The sequence below is a fragment of the Mustela putorius genome, unplaced genomic scaffold (assembly GCF_011764305.1).
Source record: "Mustela putorius furo isolate JIRA1106 unplaced genomic scaffold, ASM1176430v1.1 tig00003853_pilon_pilon_pilon, whole genome shotgun sequence".
NCBI lineage: Eukaryota > Metazoa > Chordata > Mammalia > Carnivora > Mustelidae > Mustela > Mustela putorius.
In genome coordinates this window covers 6,602,005-6,623,978 of record NW_025422005.1, presented here as the reverse complement: position 1 = coordinate 6,623,978, position 21,974 = coordinate 6,602,005, and the positions used below count along the sequence as shown (strand labels likewise).

The window sequence follows — 21,974 nt, the reverse complement described above, 5'->3', positions numbered from 1 at the left end:
GTGCCGTTGGGGCATCCGTCATACTCGAGTGGCCCCCCAAGTGGTCGCTGGAGGCAGGGCACCTGACTTCCCCCAGAGGCTCCCACGGGCTGGTGGCGACACACGTGTCCTGTGCTCTGGGCTGGGGTACTGTGTCCTTGAGATACTGCACTACCCTCAGTGAGTTGGGTCCCACGTCTTAGTGAAACCCAAGGGTATTTGTTTCTAAACTCTGCCTTGTCCCAACTGGAGAAGTCACTTGCGCTGATGAAACTGTTTTCCAAATCCATTAAGGAAATGGCTTTTACTTCTCCTCTGGGTCCTAAGTTGGCGATTTACCAGTAGGATTTCTCTCTGCAGACATGAACCGGCACCATTATTCCCTCTATGTCCACGGCTGCCGGCTTGTTTTCCTCCTCCGCCAGGACCCTTCGGAAGAGAAGAAATACAAACCTGCAGAATTCCACTGGAAGTTGAACCAGGTGCGTGCCCGGAAAACTGGCTGGGTTTGATCTTTCTGAGAGTATGAGTAGGTGTTGCAACCTTATGTGGGACCAGCTGCGTGGGGGCAGCTTATGGGCAGTGGGTATTTATGTTCTTGAGTCAATACGAAAATATAAAAAACTTTTTGCAACCTACGTAGACATTGTAGACACAGTTCTCTTCTAGTAACCACAGTGACCGTTTTCAGTTTCTTCTGATGACTTTTCAAAAACACTTTATTATGTAAGTGATAGGACGGCAAGTTAAATCCTTTGAACTCCTTTCCACCAAAAGCCTATTTTTCATTTTATAAGTGTGTATTGTATGTATCCAGTATTAATATAAAGAAATTTTATGCATCTTATTTATTTATTTGACAGAGAGAGAGATCACAAGTAGGCAGAGAGGCAGACCGGGGCGGGGGGGGGGCGGGGGAAGTGGGCTCCCTGCTGAGCAGAGAGCCTGACGCGGGACTCAATCCCAGGACCCTGAGATTATGACCTGAGCCGAAGGCAGAGGCTTTAACCCACTGAGCCACCCAGGCGCCCCAAGAAATTTATGCTTTAAATTCAACATACTATGTTGTAATTTACTGAAATAAGCAGCATTTGCTTAAAAATTGGGATGGAGATCCTGGTATTGGTTTATTCATTACTTAAAGCCTTGGCTCCTGAACTGTGCCAAGGAGCCCCCGGGGACCTCAGCAAATTGAGGGATGCCACGGGTGCTCTGAGTTGTCACGGAGCCAGCAGCTGTGACATCTTTCCGAAACCACACAAACTACTAGCTTGAGGGAGTTTACAGTTTTGACACTAGGTCACGTTATAGCCCTTTTGATGATAGCGTATCTGTGCAAAGCCGCTTTCCCAGCAGTTTCTGTGATAAAAAGCAAGTGTCATGTGAAAAAAACCGACATGTTACAGGAAGTAAGGAGACGCTGTACACTGGGGCGGCCTGCCCATTAAAATCACAGCAGATCATTTCTCCTCCTGATTTCGGTTTGGATCAAGATGGAAACCTGTGGCCTGAGCTCAGTTCTGTCTCGTGGAGTTAGTGGGCCAGCGCTGACGAATGTCTGCCTGTAGTTACTGGGACACAGCATCGTCCCCAACACGTACAAGGCAGATTGACGTGTATGAGCGCAGGCGAAACAGGAGGGCTGTGTGTGACAGTGTGAAGCGACGGTCCGGCTGGTAGCAGTCATCTCTTACTCGTGTCCTTTCCGTTTTCATAGAGAATCTGAGAAACTTTTATACATATGGTTTTTCAAGAAACTAAAGAAAGGTACAGTCCAGAAAAAACTCTGCTGTGTATGTAGAATTCGTAGGCCCAGTTTTGTTTTAATAACCACAGTCTCTATTTATGTATTTAGTTTCTTCAGATAATAGTAAAAAAAACTTCATTATGGGAAATGTCAGCAGAGATAAAAGCAGACAGATTAATGTAAAGAACAACTCCATGGAGCGTTCCCCGGCTTCAGCAGCGCACGCTTGGCCGGTCTGCTTTCGTCGCTCCCCTGCTTAGTGTCGATGGTGGTTGTTACCTCCTCAAGTAAATGCCAGTTTGTTCTCTGTGGGGTTAACGCAGTTCTGTGCCTCTGAATGGTAAGCAGAACTACAGTTCTTTGGTTACATCTTAAATGTAACATCTTAAAAAAATGAACAGGGCGCCTGGGTGGCTCAGTCAGATAGACGTCTAGCTCTTGATTTCGGGTCAGGTCATGATCTCAGGGTCATGAGATCGAGCCCCGCATCGGACTCCCCGCTCAGTCTGCTTTGGTTCGCTCCCTCTGCCCCTCCCAGGCTTGTGCATGCACGCTCGCTCTCTCTCTCAAAAAAAAATTTGGCAGTTCCTTAATATCGTCAGATATCTCGCCAATGCTCAAAGTTTCAGATAGTTTAATTAATATATTTTTTAATTTATTTGAGAGAGAAAGCACGAGTGAGGGGAGAAGCGGAGGGAGAGGGAGAAGCAGGCTCCCCGTCGAGCAGGGAGCCTGACGCGGGCCTTCACCCAGGACGCCGAGATCACAGCCCGAGCTGAAGGCAGACGCACTGAACCTCCCAGGGCCCGTCCTGTAAATGTTCTTGCATTTATAATCTGTCTGAATCAGGACCCAAATAAGGAGCCATACATGGTGACTGGTTGATAAACCTTTTGACTTTATTTTGTAATCTGTAGATTTTTCTCTTCTCTCCTGTCATTTATTTGACGACAAAATCAGGTCCCACAGACTTTCCCGTAGTGTCAATTTGCCTGGTTGTATCCATCCTTGTGCCTATAAGTCCATGGCATGGCCTCAGGGGTCGATGGGGCTCGGGTTTGCATGTTCCTGTGTCTGGTGGTTCGTGTTTCTGTGATGGGAGGAGCCATTCGTGCTCACTCTGTCTCGGTCATCCATGCCGTGGGGAGTGTGTCCCCGGGAAGGACTCATGGGAGCAGCCCGAGTTCCTCCGTGTTGGTCGTGTGTTTGTGGCCTTTACTCAGAAGGTCAGTTTGGCTGGGTCTAAAGTCTCTGGCTCCCATTTAGGGTTTGCAGGAACAGAACATGTCCCTGTCCATTGTTCTCGCACGGAAGAGGCTGCTGTGGTGCTGTCAGCCATCCGATCTCTTTCCCTCGTAAAACACTTGGTCCTTTGGTTTGGGTGACCAAAGGACGCATTTCTTTTTCTTTCTTTTCTTTTCTTTTTTTTTTTTTTTTTTTGAAGCCAGTTCCTCTTATGCCTATGTCTTGATTGTTTGGGGTCTGTTTCCCCAGACACGTGGTACGCCCTTTTCTTAGTGTATAGATTAAAGCCATTTGGCATCTCAGGCAAGTTTGTTAAGCGCTGCTGTTAACAGTTCTTAGCACACCCTGCTCCTCACTTTGCTTTTCTTCCCTGGGGACCCCTCACCTTGGGTTGGTGATCCTTGCCTGTTTTCTGTGTCTGGCACTTTCTATTCCTGTTTCATTCCTGTTTTGTTAGCTCTTGTCTGAGCTGCTGTAGTCATAAACTACATTCTTTTGTGTTTTGTGTTTTGTGTCCCTTTCCTGACAATTCTGGTGTGTTTTGAGACAATACATGATCGTTTTCATGTTTGTTGCTGGCATGACTTGAAAGGGGTTCTGGAGAGAGATTATTCCGACAGTCCTCTTTCTTTCTCTTAAAAAGTTCATATGGGATTGAGCTGTGGTCCTTTCTCCCCTCCACATTTTTGCATAAAATTACTTTTCCTATACTTTCAAAAGAGGGAGTTGGCTGGCATGACCTTTTTCCTGGTTTCTGGGTTCTGCCTCCCCATTCTGTTGTCATAAAGCACCTCAGCCACCCTCTGCTGTCCCGTGGACTTTTCCCCACCTACATGCATCTCGGGGTGCACCCATGCATCTCGGGGTGCACCGGGACACTGAACTGAGGAGGGTCACGGGTGTCGTCTGTGGCTTTAGGCTTTGCCATTCTGATCACCTAGTTTTCAAGGAAATCCAAAAATTATGCCAGTTCTATCCCTAACGTCTCAGAATACTCTCAGGGACTTTTGACTAAAGTCAGATGTGACTTTCAGTTACAGTTAACATTCTGCTGACGCCCCAGAAACCTGCGGTACAGGAACCGGGGGGGACAGTAGACACCGCTTTCCGGAGGAGCTAAAACTACAAAACTTGCTTTAAATAGAGACAAGCTGAATTAAGGCATTACCTGCCTCAAAAGTGAATTGCTGTGCAATCCCTTCATTTAAAAAGGTTTCATATAATCGAGTGTATGTACTTACCTGTTACGCAAATGAGGTAGACATAGACCCAGTGTTAGAGGTTTGGATTTTTTCTGTAATAAACTTGTCAGGAGCAGCCGCTTTTCTCTGGGGGATATACTTTGGTAATTTTTTCATTTATTGTGATGTTTTTGGCCTGTTGAAGTCCTGATCAGTTCAGTGTTTTAGAATGTGTAGATTGGGCAGCTTATTTAAAAACACCTTTTTATTTTATTTATTTATTTTTTTAAGATTTATTTATTTATCAGAGAGAGAGGGAGAGAGAGCGAGCACAGGCAGACAGAATGGCAGGTAGAGGCAGAGGGAGAAGCAGGCTCCCTGCTGAGCAAGGAGCCCGATATGGGACTCGATCCCAGGACGCTGGGATCATTACCTGAGCCGAAGGCAGCTGCTTAACCAACTGAGCCACCCAGGCGTCCCTAAAAACACCTTTTTATTTTTTTTTTTATTTTTTTTTTTTTAAAGATTTTATTTATTTATTTGACAGAGAGAAATCACAAGTAGGCAGAGAGGCAGGCAGAGAGAGAGAGAGGAGGAAGCAGGCTCCCTGCTGAGCAGAGAGCCCGATGCGGGACTCGATCCGAGGACCCCGAGATCATGACCTGAGCCGAAGGCAGCGGCTTAACCACTGAGCCACCCAGGCGCCCCTAAAAACACCTTTTTAAAAACTTGATCCTGGGGCACCTGAGTGGCTCAGTGGGTTAAGCCTCTGCCTTCCGCTCAGGTCATGATCTCAGGGTCCTGGGATGGAGCCCCGCATCCAGCTTTCTGCTCAGCGGGGAGCCTGCTTCCTCTCTCCCTCTCTCTTTCTCTGCCTACTTGTGATCTCTGTCAAGTAAATAAATAAAATCTTAAAAAAAAAAAACACTTGATCCCGCTCCTTCTCTTTCTTTGCCTGCCTCCTCCTCTGAAGCCAGAGATCAGGGAGTGCCGGGCTCATGGGGCCTAGAGGCTGCCAACCCCTTGCTTTCCCTCGGCAGTGAGGAAGATGCTCCTTCGTGATGGGGAAGGAACACAGCGGGACCCCTCACGCCCTCGGAGCTGTATGCTCAGTTTACTTAGATCATCACCTTTGAATTGAAAAAGAAGATGCACGTGCTCCTGCGGTCCTTATCCTGAGATGGGAGGGGCTTTTCGTTTTTATCTGGGAAAGGAGGCCTGGCCAGTCGCGGGCTGAGCCGGCTCCGTGGGAGGCTGTCTGGCCTGCAGATCCCAGAATCGCGTGGCATCCCGCTGTTGGCAGAAGGGAATTGGGCCGCGCCATATTCTGAGGCCGCGTCACGTGATGAGGGAGCGCTGCCCCCTGGTCTGGAAGGTCCTAGTGGTGAGAGTGTCGCTTTGGCCGTTTTGGGCAAGATGTGGTCGAGTGGGTGAGATGTATTTTGTGGTTAGATTTTTTAAAAATCGGCTCCTTTTTCAGAAGACATTCCTTTTGGGAGAGCTGCTGTTCACATCTGGGTGTGCGGCTCTCCCTGTTCCTGGGTGAGAGGGAAGGTCGACACTTCATGCTCCGCCCCTTCCCTCCCGTAGGTCTGTGATGAGGAATGGCATCACTTCGTCCTCAACGTGGAATTCCCGAGCGTGACTCTCTATGTGGACGGGGTTTCTCACGAGCCCTTCTCTGTGACCGAAGATTACCCGCTTCATCCGTCCAAGATCGAAACTCAGCTCGTGGTTGGGGCCTGCTGGCAAGGTAATGGTCACTGGCACCCTCTCCCCCATCTCGGGACTTGAACCTGCCTCATGGCCATCGTGGGGGAAGCAGGCTCATCTCGGTGTCTTGCCCCTCACCCTCGTGTCCTTCATCTGTCGTCCCTTCTCCTGGGCATGGCCTTTCTGGGGACACTGCTGATGCCGTACTCTGGGGCGCTCACCAGCCATGCGTTAGAGGACTGAAGCAGCGAGCCCCTTCGGGGAGCCTGGAGGGAGCATTACCCGGAGGGAGAGTACAGTTGAGGGGTTGTTTTAAATTAATCTGTTTATTGAAAAGTTCACGAGAATCAGGAGGCGGCAGCTGATCAGGCACAGAACTGTGCCTTGACCCAGAGGACTCTTCCAGAGCGGTCAGTGCCGGCTAACCCAGCAGGAGCTGTGCTTGAAGGGGCTCCCAGACGTCTCCGCTACAAGACCAGGGATGGGTGACAGACCAAAACGAAAATACCGTTATTTGTACTTCTGACGGGCAGGTCGCACGCCGGTCGCTTTATACGCATGGTCTCACTAATCCTTAACAGTAAGTTTGTGGGGAAAGAGCGGTCTTTAGCCGCATTTTATAGCCAAAGAAAGTGAGGCTCAGAGCCCGGGGTTACCCTGCTAAGTAATGTTGGCGTCAGAACTTGAACCCCTGAAGCTGGTGCATCGAGAGCCTGTGGTCTGATCAGTGCCCCTTCTCAGGATAATTGTTTATTAATCTGTGAAACAAAAGGCATATGATTTCCTGTGTAAACTGAACAAGAGTTAGCCAAGTACTAGAAGACTAATGTCTTGAAACGCTCACGCCTGTGCTGCTTTCCTAACACCCGGACAGACAAGCCCTGGCAGCACGTTTAGTAGCTGCGTCATTCGGAAGCAGTGACGGGCTGTGGCATTCGCAGCGGCCCGCACAGTGGGAAAGGAGCGGGCACAGCCGGGCCACTGTGCTTTGGTACCAAAGGAAAGGTGACCCTCAGAAGTTCATTGAAGGAAGCGCGCCCAAGCTCATGGGCCCTCCGTCCACCCTCAACGTTCACGACCTCACATGAACCCCCACACTTGACGGGGTCACCGTCCCCCTAAACAGACCTTAGAATATTTGTTTCTCCCTGTGGAAACATCGTACCTTGAGGACGGCGAAAGGGACAGAACAGCCCAATTCCCATGACAGTGTTGCTTTAATTTCAGGGAATTTGAATTTTTGAGTTTCATCATTTTCCTACAGATCCTTTTATTTATTTATTTATTTGACAGAGAAAGATCACAGGTAGGCAGAGAAGCAGGCAGAGAGAGAGGGCGAAGCAAGCTCCCTGCTGAGCAAAGAGCCTGATGTAGGGCTCCATCCCAAGACCCTGAGACCATGACCTGAGCTGAAGGCAGCGGCTTAACCCACTGAGCCACCCAGGTGCCCTTCCTGCAGATCCTTTTAAATGAAAGATGTCAAGACAGCATTTTAGAGTGAAGCTCTTTAGCTGACTCCTAGATTTAATTTCGGGGACAGTTCATCTATGAGAATGTGGAACTTGAGGCCAAGGAATGAGGAACAGATAACCAGGGAAATGGGAATTGTTATAGTTGTCTTTTTTTTTCTTTAATTATTTTATTTATTTATTTATTAGAGAGAGAGAGAGCGAGCATGCACAAGCAGGGGGAGAGGCACAGGAAGAGGGGGAAGCAGCCCACTGCTGAGCCAGGAGCCCGATGCAGGACTCTGTCCCAGGGCCCCGAGATCATGACCTGCGCCGAAGGGAGACCCTTAACAGACTGAGCCCCCCAGGTGTCCCTCAGTTGCTAAGTCTTAACATTTCAGTCCGGAGCTGCTTCCCAAATTAAACAGTAACTCGTGTTTTAAAAATAAGAATTTTAAAAATAGAAGTAAAAATCTGAATGTAAACCGGAGAACTTTCTTGCTTGGGTCAAAGTAAAGCCCCTTTTCCGGGCTGCCTCTGGGCACTGTTTGGGCCGCAGCGTCCGTCATGCAATGGCCATCAGCTTCCTCTCTGCCTCAGCTTCTCAAGATCCTCAGCCAGAAGAACACGCCGAAGCTCCCAGACCAGGCACGCTGCTTATAAAATGTAGTTCCCCGGGGGGAAGACCTCCTTCCTCACAAACTCACGGTGGCGGGCCCATGCTGTAGGCAGCAGCCTCACGGCCATCGGCCAAAATGTCATCCCTAACGCGTTGCAGAGGCACCCGGAGGCATGGTGGGAGTGCAGATATACACACCGGGCCTGTCCCCAGGCTGTCCCCATGCCACTGCAGCACAGGAGATGTGGGGGCCTGGGCCCTGGGCTGGGAAGTGCTCCCACGACACGGTCTGGAAAGTGGAGACTCTGTGCCCGGTCACTGGCCATGGGCCTCCCTGGCCTGGTGCTACTGTCAGAACACGGGCCGGGGCCTGCATGAGGGGTCCGAGGTTAGAGCCCCAGGCCCACCACCTGTGACCGATTACCTGTTTCTCTGGATGAGTTCCTTAACCTGGACTCTCCTTTTCTGTTCAGAAAAAGTGGATAAAAATGCCTTCATTTCTCTATGACTTAGGGGTTAAAGTCTAGCCCAAAATGAACTTGTTTTGAGCTCAAAAAATACACACTTTTATGTGTTTACTGTACACAGACCAGGCTTTGGATGCTTACTGGTGCTGCCAGTTTGTCTAGGCAAGTGTCTCCGTATTAGGGAGAGAAGAACCGCGGCCCGGGGTGTGGTTGTCCCGGTATCCGCCCGTCTCTGCCGCCTGTGTGAGCGTGTGAGCGGCTCTTCCGAACGCCCAGCGCCCGCCCAGACGCACAGGCCGGGAAGACGGGAGTTCAGCGGGGCCGGCCTTTGTTTGTCTTTCTTTGAATGGGGCCTGGGTTTTGGCAAGGCAGGTGTGCGAAGGTGAGATGAGGGAAGAATGTGGAGAGGCAGGGAGCTGGGGGGTGGTAAGGCCCAGTCCTCGGAGGCGGTGATGGAGTACGAGCCTGCTTGCGGGGTGGGGGTATCCCCGCGGGAGCCAAGATGGGAGGGAATTCTCTTTGTGTTTTATATTCGGTAGCTTCTCAAGACTAATTTTCAAATTCCAGTGTGAAGAGCCTAACCTCTTGGTCCTTTTCTATTGTCTTTGTCTTGCTTTTCTACAGAGTATCCAGCATTTGAAAATGACAATGAAACCGAGCCTGTGCCTATGGCCTCTGCAGGTTGCTGGATCTTTCCCTACGGTTCACTCATGTGTTTCATTTAAAGACGAGACATCCGTTCATTCCACATTCCGCATGAGATGCCCGAGTTGCATTCTGGTCCCAGAGCCCCTATGAGCCGCTGCTTTGCTTTATGCTCCCCCCACTGCTTCCTGGGAGTGACCCTTTTTTTGCCCAGTCTTATCCCAGTTGAAGTGAGGGCCAATGACTCATTAATGTCCTGCACGAATGGGACTCTCTGCCCCACCCCCCCAATCAAATTTGACCCTGACCCCCTTACCCCACTGCATGAGGCTCCCTGCTGAAATCTTACAGGCCCCATCAGGGAGGCCACCTCCTGGTTCCCCTGTGGCTGAACCATGACACAGGAAGAGATTCATTACTAGACACCCTCTCCTGACCGGTACTAAATTTGAGACACCTGTTTCTTAGAAGTCTCAGTCCCCGGGGATGGCTCACAGTGTCTGATGTCCTTATCCTGAACGAGACGTGCTGTCGACATTGGTCTCTTTTCATCATTGTGAGAATAAGTTCTGTTTCACCTGCTCTGGGCTCTCGGTTACAGCCTGTCAAGGGCCACTTTCTGGGTCTCCGTTTTCCTTATAACACCGTCAATGCCCAGTTACCCTCAGTGGTGGGAGCCGGGCACGATCAGCCGTGCAAGGCGTCTCCTGTGCAGGCTGGGGGAGTAAGTGTCCCTTTAATCTTCCTAGTCCTGTTGGTGTGTGTTCCTTCCCAAGTTTGTACGTATCCACGAGTGTGCTCAGTCAGAAAAAGCAGCCCAGGGTGACCCAGCTGATGGAGAAGGCAGTGACCCAGGAGGCTGGCGCTGCTGGAAAATGTCACCAGTGCACCAGGGTGACGGGGGCCGTGTAGGCCACCCTTTCCGGGGAGCAGCTAGTTGCGTGGGGATACTCATGGGACCTCTTGGCTTCCGGGCTTCGGGTGAGGGACCCCAACACCTCTTCTCTCCAGGCCATATGCATGATCATAAACGATTTAATTTCTCCATTGCACTTCCATGTAGATCGCAAGGCTAACAGGATTTGGTACGAACTAACCCGCATGTCCCTCCATCTGGCTGCCACCACCGGTAACACTCACTGCATTGCGAAGCAAAGCAGGAGGCTCCGGGCGGTGCGCATAACTGCCTGCTCTGTTTCCCTGTGTTCCTAAGGCGGCGAGCTGCACTTGGCCCAGTTCTTCCGAGGGAACCTGGCTGGCCTGACGGTCCGTTCCGGGAAGCTCGCCGACAAGAAGGTGATTGACTGTCTGTACACCTGCAAAGAAGGGCTGGACCTGCAAGTCCCTGAAGACAGCGGCAGAGGCGTGAAGGTGACCTTGGCATTAGCTCACAGGGCGCGCCCGACCTCCTCCAGCAGGAACATGCAGGCTGCTGGCGAAGGATCGATATGTGATTGATCCTGACCCGTGTTGACCCACAACACCTCTAACCCTGAACGTGGTGGGGGGTGGGTTTCCACCGACCAGATCCCCAACTCTCCAGACACCTGCCCCTGCCAGGTATCCTCCAGTTGGGTTGGGTCCTGACCCCGCCCAGCGGGAGTTTGCGCAAATGCTGCAGGAGAGGAAGGCTCAGTGCCCCCGCACAGATGCTGCGTGCAGGGGCCGGGCCCTCGGGTTACCCACACTTCGTCCAGCAGAGCCCCCATGATCCCCCTCCTTTGGGTTTCGGCAATTTGCTTGAACTACTCAGAAAACACTTTGCTTATTACTGCTGGTTTATTATAGAGAAGACAACTCAGGAACAAGCAGATGGAGACGGTGCAGAAGGCGAGGAAGCGGGGAGGGCAGGGAGCTTCCCGCCCCTCCAGGAGCACTGTCCTCCCAACCTGGGAAGCTCCCAAGTTCCGTCCTTCAGGGCTGTTTCCAGAGCTTCTGTTAGGTGTGCACAGCTGGTTAAATCATTGGCCAGAGGTCAGGGTTGGGGCTGAAAGTGCCCTGTAGTCAAACGGGCTCTGTGGCGACCAGTTCCGTCCTGAAACCATCTCAGCCATCCAGAAGCCACTTGTTAACACAGATGCTGGTGCGCTTGGAAGGAGCTTATTATGAGTAACGAAAGGTGCTTCTGTCACTCAGGACGTTTCCAGGGTTTGGCAGGCAGAAACCAAATATATGTATTTTGTACATATATATATGTGTGTGAGTGTATATATATATATATATATATATTTTTTTTTTTTTTTAAGGTTTTATTGTTTGTAAGTAATCTCTACATCCACCATGGGGCTTGAACTCACAATCCCGCAGTTAAGTCACACGCTGCACCGAGTCGGCCAGGCACCCTGTGTTTCTTGTCCCACAGATGCATTCGCACCCTGGGCATTTACCCTTGAAGTGGGGGGTCTTGTCTCGGCAGTTCTATGAGGCTTCCTCCCCAGGTTCCCAATTCAGACTGACGCCCAGCTGACCACTTTCTTTGCCAGACCCTGTGTGGTTTCAGTTTTTTGCAGTTCGAACCCTTTATCTTTCCCCTCTGGCCTGATTTCAGATCCATACGAACCCCAATCATTTGGCGTTGACCTTGGAGGGAGATGACATCGGGGAACTGGATAAGGCCATGCAGCACATCGCCTACCTGAACTCTCGGCAGTTCCCCACACCAGGGATCCGAAGACTTAAAATCACCAGCACGGTCAAGTACGGGCCGATTCTTTTTTTTTTAAAGATTTTTACTTATTTGACAGAGACCACAAGTAGGCAGAGGAAGGCAGAGAGGGGGAAGTAGACTCCCTGCTGAGCAGAGAGCTGGATGCAGGGCTCGATCCCAGGACCCTGAGATCATGACCTGAGCCGAAGGCAGAGGCTTTAGCACACTGAGCCACCCAGGAGCCCCAAGTATGGGCTGATTCTCAACTCTTGAGAAGAAAACATGTCTACGTAGGTTTTTAAGACTCCTCAGCCCTCCCTTGTACCGGAAGGCGTGGACGGTGGCATGAATGGTGTTGGGGACCTGTTCCGGGCCGGCCACTGCCTTTGGCCCCCCGGGGGCTGGGAGAATCCATGGGCCGTCACGTGTGTAGCCTGCAGACCCACTTCTTGAAGCCCTGACCCTGGCTTCCTCCGTCGCTTGTTGGCAGGTGTTTGGACGAGGCCCCCTGCATCTCCGTGCCCCCGGTGGACGGCTACGTGATGGTGCTGCAGCCCGAGGAGCCCAAGGTCAGCCTCAGTGGCGTCCACCATTTCGCTCGAGCGGCTTCCGAGTTCGAAAGCCCAGAAGGGGTTTTCCTTTTCCCTGAGCTTCGCATCATCAGCACCATCACGAGAGAAGTGGAGCCTGAAGGCGAAGGGGACGAGGACCCCACAGGTAATAGCTCTGCCGGGCTGGTCGCCCTCCCCTTGGCTTGAACGTGGGTGGCTGGTGCCCCACAGCTGCTCCTTCCTGCATGCTTTTTCTCTGAGGTTTTGAGATTTGAATGTTTGGATGTTATTCTTGGGTCTGCTCCTGGAATCTGACTCGGGGTCGAGAGCTCATTGTGTTCTTTGGAAAACCCGTCTGGAGAGTCCTTTCCCCTCTGCTTGTGGTGTCCGGATCTGAGATGCCCTTGTGGAGGCCAAGAGGCTCCGGGCCCATGGCAGGGGACAGTGCTGCTCCCGCTGGCTGTATGGTGGCCCTGCGTTCTTGGGCCGGCCCGGGGGGCCAGTCCTCCCAGACACATAAGGCACCCTGATTCTTGACAGAGCCTCTCCGGGACCTCTGTCATCGGTCACTGAAAGGGCTCTGTGAGCTCGAGGCCAGCTAGCAGGCCACCTGGGGTGACAGACCTGTCTGAGCTCCCCGGCCTCTGCCATTAGTGCTTGGTCTATTCTTACAGTTCAAGAGTCACTGGTGTCTGAGGAGATCGTGCACGACCTGGATACCTGTGAGGTCACGGTGGACGGGGACGAGCTGAACCCGGCCCAGGAGAGCCTGGAGGTGGACACAGCCCGCCTGCAGCAGAAGGGCATTGCAGTGAGCGCTTCCGACCTGGGCGTGGTCTTCACAGGTGAGCAGGCCAAGGCCAGGCCAGGGGCCGAGCGGAAGCCTCAGTCCTGCACACACACCCCCAACCAGCCATCCTCTCCGAGCTCTGGGAGAGTCCTGGGGACCGGGGCAGAGAAGAGGCTCAGCCTGGGCTATTCAGCTTCTCCTGGCAGGAAGGGAAGCGCAGGCATGGCCCTACTTCCTGTCCTTGCAAGGGGCTGACAGTGAGGCGCGGGATGGCTCCCCACCCCCTGCAACGGGACCCTCGCACGCACTTGGTCCAGCCGCCCCCGGGCCTAACTTCGGCCTCCCTCAAGCGGCCTCCCTTTGACCCCAGCCAGTAGGCCACCTTCTTCCCCTGTCCCCATAGGTGTGGACACCATGGCCAGCTACGAGGAGGTGCTGCGCCTCCTGCGCTACCGGAACTGGCACACCAGGTCCCTGCTGGACCGAAAGTTCAAGCTTGTCTGCTCGGAACTCAATGGCCGCTATGTCAGCAACGAGTTTCAGGTGGAGGTGGGTGATTGGGTGCCCCCCTATGGCCCCACGTTCAGAGCATCTGTGAGGCACCTGTTGGGGTCCAAGTGCGCTAGGCTTTCCCGGCCTGGGGGCTGCTGCAGGTTAGACCCGCGCAGGTTTGGGCGAGCCGGGGGTTGCTGATGTGCCCCTCATGGGCGTCTGAGGGGCCTCTGGAAGGAGATGGAAGAGCTAGTGGCAGATGATACCTCGTGAGTAGAGCCAAGGTGGTTTGTTGAGATTTGATGCTGCTTGAGAAAGAGCAGTTCCCAGGGAACCGAAGATTCTCTGCAGATTCCTAGCCTGGGGAGAGGGTCCCAGTGCGGGGCCAGCCCAGACAGAGGGGTCCCAGGGTGGGGCCAGCCCCGGGAGAGGGATGCTGTGCTGTCTGCTGAGCCTGGTGGTGGCACCTCATGGCACGGTGGTCACAGTGAGCTCACCCTGCTCAGACGTCTTCCACAGGCCCGGCCAGCAGCCCTTTTCTCACTCAGGGCTTCCGTGGTCTGGAGAGGACGGGCCCAGAGTTAGTCTCAGCAATCGAAGGTCTGCATGGTGACCGCAGAGCAGCCAAGTGCCGATGTCTCAGTGCTGAGTAGTCGATGAGGGTTTTGTTTGAGCCAAAAGCTAACAGATTTGGAAGGAAACCAATGGTTCTGATTTGTGCTTTTTCACATGGCTGTGGTTTTGGGGAAAAGCAGGGAAATGGGCTATGCCGGGGCTTCTCGAATGACCTGCAGCGGACAGCGGTAGTGGTTTTTCTGGTCTTTTCTGGACAGATTGTTTTATGAAATACAATAAAAAGGAATTCCTAGAACAGCGTTCTGTTTCTGGGATCGCCGACAGTACCAGGCAGTTAGGACGGTTTCCGAGAGCTCAGCCTCGGTTTTTCTCTGTTCTCATCTCATCGGCTTAGCAGTGCGGGTCCAGGGACCCCTCTGAGTCGCGCTAGTCCCAGTAGCTTCTGGACTGCGTTTCTGCCGCTGGGCCACGTTCAGGCTGCTGTGTGTGTCTCTGGTGCAGGTGAGCGTCATTCCCGCGGCCAGCCCCATGGAGCACGCCAGCCACATGGCCGCGCAGCCGCAGTTCGTGCACCCGGAGCACCATGCCTTCGTCGACCTCTCGGGGCACAACCTGGCCAGCCCCCACCCCTTCGCAGGTAGGACTGCAGGGCAGAAGCAGGGCCGTCTGCGTCGGTCCTAGTGGGGGCTGCCCTCCCGCGTCCTGCCGGAAGCCCAGCCCGTCTGAGCAGCCCTGGCCGGGCTCCATGATTCTGTGCCTCCCATGAGGGACGAAAGCTCCAGCAGGGCAGCCAGGAGCCAGTGCGGGGCTGGAGGCCTGTGGTGAGGCTTTCCTCACATTTCTTCCTGTTCTCTGGGGTCAAAGCTGTTGTGTGTGCATGGGGCCCGGGGGCAGGTACCAGCCTCACCGCCCTGTCTCCCCTCGGTTCCAGTTGTCCCCAGCACCGCCACGGTGGTCATTGTGGTGTGTGTCAGCTTCCTGGTCTTCATGATCATCCTGGGCGTGTTCCGGATCCGGGCCGCTCACCGGCGGACCATGCGGGACCAGGACACCGGGAAGGAGAACGAGATGGACTGGGATGACTCTGCCTTGACCATCACCGTCAACCCCATGGAGGTAGGTGCCGGCAGGCGGCCCCTGTGACTGCTCGCCCCTGCAGGCCAGAGGAAAGTGACACGCGCCCCAGAGAAGCCATGTGGCCGTGGCACCTCCATGGTGTTTATGTGGCCATGTGACCACATAATATTTAAATATCATGTGACCCACATGACAAGTTGGTGAGGTGCAGGTGTCCCCATTCTTCAGGTGGGCAAACTGAGGGCCCAGAGAGGCCTTATCCCAGCTCGTGCCACCCCGTCGGGGGAGAAACACACTCCCTGCCTGTGACGGACCCCATGGGTGGCGACCAGAGCTCCATTTTCCCTTCCATCTGGGGTGAGGTTCCTTCCAGAATAGTCCAGCCCTCCCTTGGCGTGGAGTGTGACACAGGGAGTTCCCTTCCTCTGCGGCTCCTGGAGGGTGAACTTCCGTGGACACTCGGCTTGTGCACAGAGAAGGGGGCCCCGGGCTCGGTTCCCACGCTGTCTCTTTGTCAGACGTACGAGGACCAGCATAGCAGCGAGGAGGAGGAGGAGGAAGAGGAGGAGGAGGAGAGCGAGGATGGGGAGGAGGAGGACGACATCACCAGCGCGGAGTCGGAGAGCAGCGAGGAGGAGGAGGGGGAGCACGGGGACCAGCAGAACGGGAACAGGCAGCAACAGCTGGAGTGGGACGACTCCACCCTCAGCTACTGAGCCTCGCGGCCGCCCCTGCCCCCTCTCTCTGCGTCAGGAGACCCTGCTGTCGTCTGTCCTCCCGGCCCCAAGGGTCCATGGTGTACAAAGTCATTCTGGCCAGTAGGTCTGCAGACCCTCCCCTTCGCTGACCATCCGCCTGTGCTTGGTGTGTAGGCCCCCCCGCCCTCCACCCAGACCGCCCCGAAGCTGTGTGTGGAGCGGACGCGCGCTCCCCACGGCTCGCTCTGCGCGGCCCCCTCGCGCCCCTGGAAAAGCTGCAATGACCGGACGCGTTGACAAAGGGTTAAAATCGCTCACTCCCACCTCGTAATCCTGTTTTCTTCCTTTTTTTTTAAAGTTTTTATTTTTTCCAAACTAGTGCATGTATAAAATGGCAGAGTGGGGGTTAATATGTAGATGATGAACTTTTTAATATTTTGTAAATAAACTGGGATTCCTCATGTCCTCCATGCTAGCAGGACCCAGGACTGGCATGCAAAGTGAAGCTTGAATCATAGCACAGGAGACTCCCCGCGAGCTCCTGCCTACCCCCGCCCCGAGAGGAGAGGGCCCTGCCCCACTCTGTCTTTGCCATGTGCGCCCCGTCGGCCGATGGCCAGGCAGTGAGGGCGCATGGACTCGCCCCCCACTCCAACCAGCCCGCACTGCTCAGCGGGAGGGCACTGGATCGGGAACCCCCCTCTGGAGGCTGGAAACGGCCAGGCCTTTCCTGTGGGATTCTACCCACTTCTGACGTGGCAGAGGGGTGGGCGTGCCGGGGCGGCCGGCAGCTCCTCGCGCAGGAAGCTGGACTCCTCGTGCGCAGCCTTGGGCGCTCACCTCCTTGATGTCCGTGGCCCTGCTGGTGAGTGTGCGGACCGGTGGGGCACAGCGTCTGGCCTCTTGGTTTGGAGGCAGACCAGGCCCAAGCGGCCCGTACTCAGAACGCCCAAGGACAGCCGCACTCCAAGGACGCCCTTGGCCCGAAGGCGGAGTGCTAGCTTCCCCCCGACAGCCCGAGGGAAGCCCCACTCCCTGGACGTGGGGAGCGCTGCTGCTCGGCCTCGCAGGGATGGAGGGGAGGACAAGTCCTGAGCTAAAACTCCTACAGCACTTTGTTTTTAATTTTCCTGTAAAATTTTAGATTTCTAAAACTGGGGGAAAACCATTTTGAATCCTGTTGTGATCATAACTGCTAGTTTCGAGGACACTGCGGCTGTCCTGTGTCATGTGTGGCTGTCCACGTACCGTCACTGTAGCTGCTCCGTGTAGACAATGATAGAGGCTAGCGCGGGCTCCGCGTGGGTCGCTTTCCGGTTGTGTATATTGACGAGGTCAGAACGTGTGTACACTACAATAAAGTGCTGGTTCTAACTCCAGTGGCAGAGTGTGTCAAGTTTGGTCCTGCCTGTTTTAATCCTGCACCCGCTTGCTTTTTTTGCTTTTTATTTATTGTTTTTTCAGGTTTGGGGTTTTTTTTTTTTTTTGACCTGAGAACACAACATAAAAAGGCCTTTATTTCTTTTAGTATGTGTTTACCTCTCCCCTCGAGGCTTCACAGAGTGCTGGTCTTCAGCCCACATCAGTTGTGTTGAACTCACCTTCCCCATACAGAAACATTAAAAGACTTAAAAAAAAAATTTTAGAAAATACTCTTTTCTCCAGGCACACAGGCCTTGTACCCAAACCAGAACGCCAGGAGGCAGAGACTCGTTTAAATAAATAACATAACATAGAGACACACGCTTGGCTTCTCCTATTTCCAAACCAGTGAGGCGGGGTGAGGGAGTTCAGCACTTTGCTAGGGACAAGAGTGTGGCCAGTGGTGTTTTGTGGGCTGCACTGTCTGCTTCTGGCTGCTTCTAACTGAAGAAGGTGGTCCAGAGGGCAGCTGCTCCCGGCTCTGCCAGGCCTTGCCAAGCCTCTGAGAGACCAGTCATGGAGCTGGGCAGGGCCCAATGGGGCGGCTAACATTAGGCTCACCCGTGGGCTTCAAGAAGCCCAGGTTCTCAGCCCCCACTCCAGAGACAGCCTCAGACGGCCAGGAAGGGCCCAGGAAGCTGGCATTTCTAGAGCTCTTCAGGTGCTCCAAAGGCAAAACCTGAGCTGCTTCAAGCCAGGTCCCGTCAGAGACAGACATTCCATCACCGACCGGCCTCGCGTCTCTGAGAGCTGTTGCACAAGCAGGCTAAAGGTGGTAGTTTTGGAGATCAAGCCCTCCTGTCCTCAAAACCTGCTTTTAGGAGGCAAGAGACAGGTAACTGCACCGAGTACTCTGACCTGCGTTCGCCATGATCCAGCACGCACACCAAGCTCCCATCTTTTGAATGTCTTGAGGACTAGCATATGTTAAGCTTTATGGGGGTGAGGCCATTCTGAGCCATCGAGGTTCAGTGAGTAGTTTGGCTATTTTCTTTCTCACCCACAAACAAAAATCGCTTTACAGCAGAGAGATGAGAGAATTCCTGTACCCAAGAGTCACTTTAAAAGTGGAAAGCAAGCATCCCTGAATCTGAGGGTGCCCAGGCTTCCTCTGGGAGCTGCCTGGCGCTTGGTCAGTGGAGAGCACGAAGGTGGAGGGGGGCACGGAGTCATGGGCGCCCTGTCACCAGGGCGACCGCCAGGCCCCAAGCCCCGTGCAGCCCAGTCAAAACCCGGGAAGCAGGCAGGCTTCCCGGTGGCGGTGGGGAGAGCAGTCTTGGCTGGGTTCCGATTCACCAGCTGGAAGACTCGGGGTGACAGTCCTTAGCAAGACGCAGCCTCGGAGGTGCCCGACTCACAGTGTCTCCCCTTCAGAGCCCGGGGCTCAGATGGGAGGCGCTGGAGGACGGCGCCCCTCCCCTGCACAAAGGATGCATTTCCATTTATGGCTGTTTAGCTCCTGAAACATTTCAAGTCATAAATAAATAACCAGTGTAAACAAAAGGCAGTGTATAGGTTCTCGCCCGTGGGGTTCCATTCAGGCTTTTCGGCCCCAAAGGACGGCCGAGGGTGCCGGGTGCCCGGAGCACGTGATGGCGGCTCGCGGGCCGCTATTGCCTGTTGTCCTTGGACACGTTGTGGGCCAGCCAGTTCACTTTGGTCTTCCAGCTCTCCCGCAGGGCTTCGTTGAACTTCACCCGGAAGTGCTTCAGGGCCTCCTCCTCTGTCTTTCCCAAGGCCAGAGAGTCCTGAGGCAAAACCGGAAACCAGTGAGCTCATCCCCAAGGAGGGGGACCGCCCCGCCCCCTGCCCCGAATATGGTAAATTCTCTCCGGAAAGAATTGCAGGAAGGCAGTCAGGAGACCTAAAGCTCTCTGTTCTGATCCCAAACCAAGATGGGCCTCCTGACCCGCCCGCCAAGTAAGATGCCGACTCCAGCCAGGAACCACGGCCCCCAAAGTCCCCGGAGTGGGACAGGTAGCCTCACCGTCTGCACTGGAAATGAACTTTGGGCGGCGGGGGGGGGGGGGGCAGCATCATTCTGCACGAACCAGGCACCAAGGAGGGGCTCGTCCGTCGTGCCTGACCACCCTCCTGACCCGTTTCTCCCACACTGAAAAGCCATAGGAGGGCAAAGCATCTTTAAATGAAGAGGGAAGGGGGGGCGCCTGGGTGGCTCAGTGGGTTAAAGCCTCTGCTTTCAGCTCAGGTCATGATCTCAGGGTCATGGGATCGAGCCCGGGTCGGGCTCTCTGCTTGGCAGGGAGCCTGCTTCCTCCTCTCTCTCTGCCGGCCTCTCTGCCTACTTGTGATCTCTGTCTGTCAAATAAATAAATAAAATCTTTAAAAAAATAAAAAAAATAAATGAAGAGGGAAGGTATCTAATCCCACGCTCCTGTCTGAGCAGAACCACCACAGCCAATGCCGGACAAGAGGGTGGGCCAAGGGAGGTCCCGACACACTGGCAACAGGACCAGGCTGACGCCACCAGGCCCCGTGCTGGGTCACAGGCGGCCTGAGGAACCCACGCGGGGAGTGCCCCGTGGGGTCCGGGTCATGGGAGGCCTGAAGAACCCGTGCGGGGAATGCCCGGTAGGGTCCGCTGTGCTCACAGGCAGGCCTTGGGGACTCGGGGGCAGGTGGGGCTGTCCGGGAGGACCCTCTGGCATTTACCTTGAGATACTGGATGTCTTTGGAGCAGCTGAGCTCAGGCAGGCCAGCGGCCCGCATCAGGGCAAAGAGGTGGAGGAACAGCAGCCCGTGGCGTCGCAGGATGGTGTAGGCGCGTTCGCAGTAACCCCGGAATCTGCAGGGGATGCAGGAAGGTGGGAGGCGGGGCTCCGAGTGCTCCCCACCATTCCCACCCTGCTCGGGCCCTGGAAACCGCCCCCACTCCGACCACCGCACCCCCACCTTTTCCTGCAGGACCTGACCCTGAGCCCAGCCCGGGACCACCGCCCTCCCCCCAACCCCCGAGCACCCTCACCTTTCGAATTTCTCACTGTTGTTCGTCTTCCCCTGCTGGATCACGTGCACAAAGTCATAAGTGAGGATGAACGGGACTCGCTCACGGTTGATTCCAAACTTGGTCTTGAAATTCCCCAGAAAGTGGCCAAAATCAATGTGGAAGAGCTAAGAAGAGGGAAGGACGAGTGGTCGGCGATGAGAGGGCGCGGGTCGGGGAAGGGGGTGCGGGGAGGGCCCGGGGCGCCGCCCACATGGCCGCAGGCTCTGCCCCTACCTGCCCGTTCTCACGGATCATGATGTTGTCGCTGTGCCGGTCACCGATGCCCAGCACGTAAGTGGCCACACAGTAGCCAGCACAGGAGAGGGTGAACTCCTCAATGGCGCGATCCAAGGCCTCCCTGTGTGTGCGTTGGTGGGAAGGGGGATGACCAACCAGGGCCACGCCATTTCCCAGCAAATTCTACCAAAAGGGGGGTCCTATGTCCCCTCCCCTTGAATCTGGCCTAATGATGCGCCGGGACCAATGGGACAGGGAGGAAGCGGTACTGGGCTCCTCCCGCAGCCTCGGCCTTCGGACACCTGGCAACTGTCCAACTAACCTGTTCCTGGGGAAGGAAGCCAAGACCGGTCCACTCACGGTGGTGGGGAGGGCCACACGGAGACATAGGACTTGGGCCAGCCAGGCTGGTGAAGCAACCAGCTGTGCACAGTTTCATGAGTGGTTCAAGGTCAGAGAACCACTCCGCTCAGCCAGCTTAAGCGGCAGGTCTGCGGCCCCGTAGTATCTGGTGGTGATTTCCCGTCCCTAACAGCTAACTGACCCCTGGGGGAAGGGAGACCCGCCCTGTCCCAACAGAGCAGACCTGGTCCTCTGCTGAGCCACAAAGCCATGAGGACTGTCAACGGCCCTGCCCCTCACCCTTGACTCCTACTAAACAGCAGCTTTTGGAAAGGAGAGGCCTCTGTGCCCGGGGCCCAGAGCCTACCCAGGGTTCTTGGACTTGAGCCAGTTAAGCAGTGCATCTTTGTTGAAGGCAGCCGTGGCCGCCATGTTGCTTTTGTTCAGCTGGATGTTGGCGATGGTGTCTGAGTGAAGCACCACCTCGATGAGGCCTGTGCGGTCCCCGGTGGAGAGGCAGCCGTAGGGGGTCATCCTAGCCAGAGGGGAGGAGGGGCAGGGAAATGCCCAGGTCACAGGCTGTCCCTGGGGCAGCTCAACACTCCGCCCCACCCAGAGCAGCTCAGTACAGCCAAAAGAGCCCCAGGAGATGCTGCAAGGGAGGGGAGAAGTGCTGGGGAGGAGTCCTGGGTGTCTAGACCGGGGCTGGGGGGGGGCGCTCCAGGAGGGATCAGCCCCAGCATCCAACACGCAAGGAAGAAACGGCGGCACTTTGGCCGAGCTCATGTTTGCTCAGAGAGAAACCCAGGTGGTCTGGAAGAGGATGCCACTGCTTCCCAAGACGAGGCAGGCGGCCCAGGACGTGTGGGACAAAGGAAACCCGGGAGCGAGACCGCTGCGGAGTGCCAGGCCTGCCCTCCTCCACCCTCCCTCTACAGCCTATCGCCTCCCTCGGCCCTAATGTAAACCGGCCTCCGCTCTTCTTCGAGCGACCGCTTCTCCCACGGAGGTGGCCGTGCTGGCTTGGACAGCGGATGCCTCTAAAGGGACAGGGTCCCAGGCCTGCAGCGACGACAAGCGGAGGACAGGAC

The 21,974-nt window shown here is 54.7% G+C and overlaps 2 protein-coding genes across 13 annotated transcripts in view; one reads left to right on the top strand and one right to left on the bottom strand.

Moving 5' to 3' along the window:
* The window catches only part of CLSTN1 (calsyntenin 1), a 79,839-nt gene extending 62,585 nt beyond the window's left edge, over window positions 1-17,254 (top strand). For 2 of the 4 annotated variants that reach the window (XM_045063702.1, XM_045063701.1), the window contains 11 exons: window positions 340-461; window positions 5,743-5,905; window positions 9,024-9,080; window positions 10,258-10,415; window positions 11,593-11,741; window positions 12,182-12,408; window positions 12,917-13,087; window positions 13,436-13,581; window positions 14,602-14,737; window positions 15,032-15,216; window positions 15,696-17,254. In XM_045063702.1, coding sequence (XP_044919637.1) covers window positions 340-461; window positions 5,743-5,905; window positions 9,024-9,080; window positions 10,258-10,415; window positions 11,593-11,741; window positions 12,182-12,408; window positions 12,917-13,087; window positions 13,436-13,581; window positions 14,602-14,737; window positions 15,032-15,216; window positions 15,696-15,893 — 1,712 coding nt within the window. In that variant the 3' untranslated portion in view covers window positions 15,894-17,254. The remainder of the gene's footprint in view (window positions 1-339; window positions 462-5,742; window positions 5,906-9,023; window positions 9,081-10,257; window positions 10,416-11,592; window positions 11,742-12,181; window positions 12,409-12,916; window positions 13,088-13,435; window positions 13,582-14,601; window positions 14,738-15,031; window positions 15,217-15,695) is intronic. The other 2 variants (XM_045063704.1, XM_045063703.1) reach the window with 1 other exon arrangement.
* Window positions 17,255-17,608: 354 nt separating this feature from the next.
* Window positions 17,609-21,974, bottom strand: part of PIK3CD (phosphatidylinositol-4,5-bisphosphate 3-kinase catalytic subunit delta) — a 64,540-nt gene continuing 60,174 nt past the window's right edge. For all 9 annotated transcript variants that reach the window (XM_045063698.1, XM_004768606.3, XM_004768607.3 and 6 more), the window contains 5 exons: window positions 21,251-21,418; window positions 20,539-20,662; window positions 20,284-20,429; window positions 19,971-20,103; window positions 17,609-19,045 (listed from right to left, as the gene is read on the bottom strand). In XM_045063698.1, coding sequence (XP_044919633.1) covers window positions 18,908-19,045; window positions 19,971-20,103; window positions 20,284-20,429; window positions 20,539-20,662; window positions 21,251-21,418 — 709 coding nt within the window. In that variant the 3' untranslated portion in view covers window positions 17,609-18,907. The remainder of the gene's footprint in view (window positions 19,046-19,970; window positions 20,104-20,283; window positions 20,430-20,538; window positions 20,663-21,250; window positions 21,419-21,974) is intronic.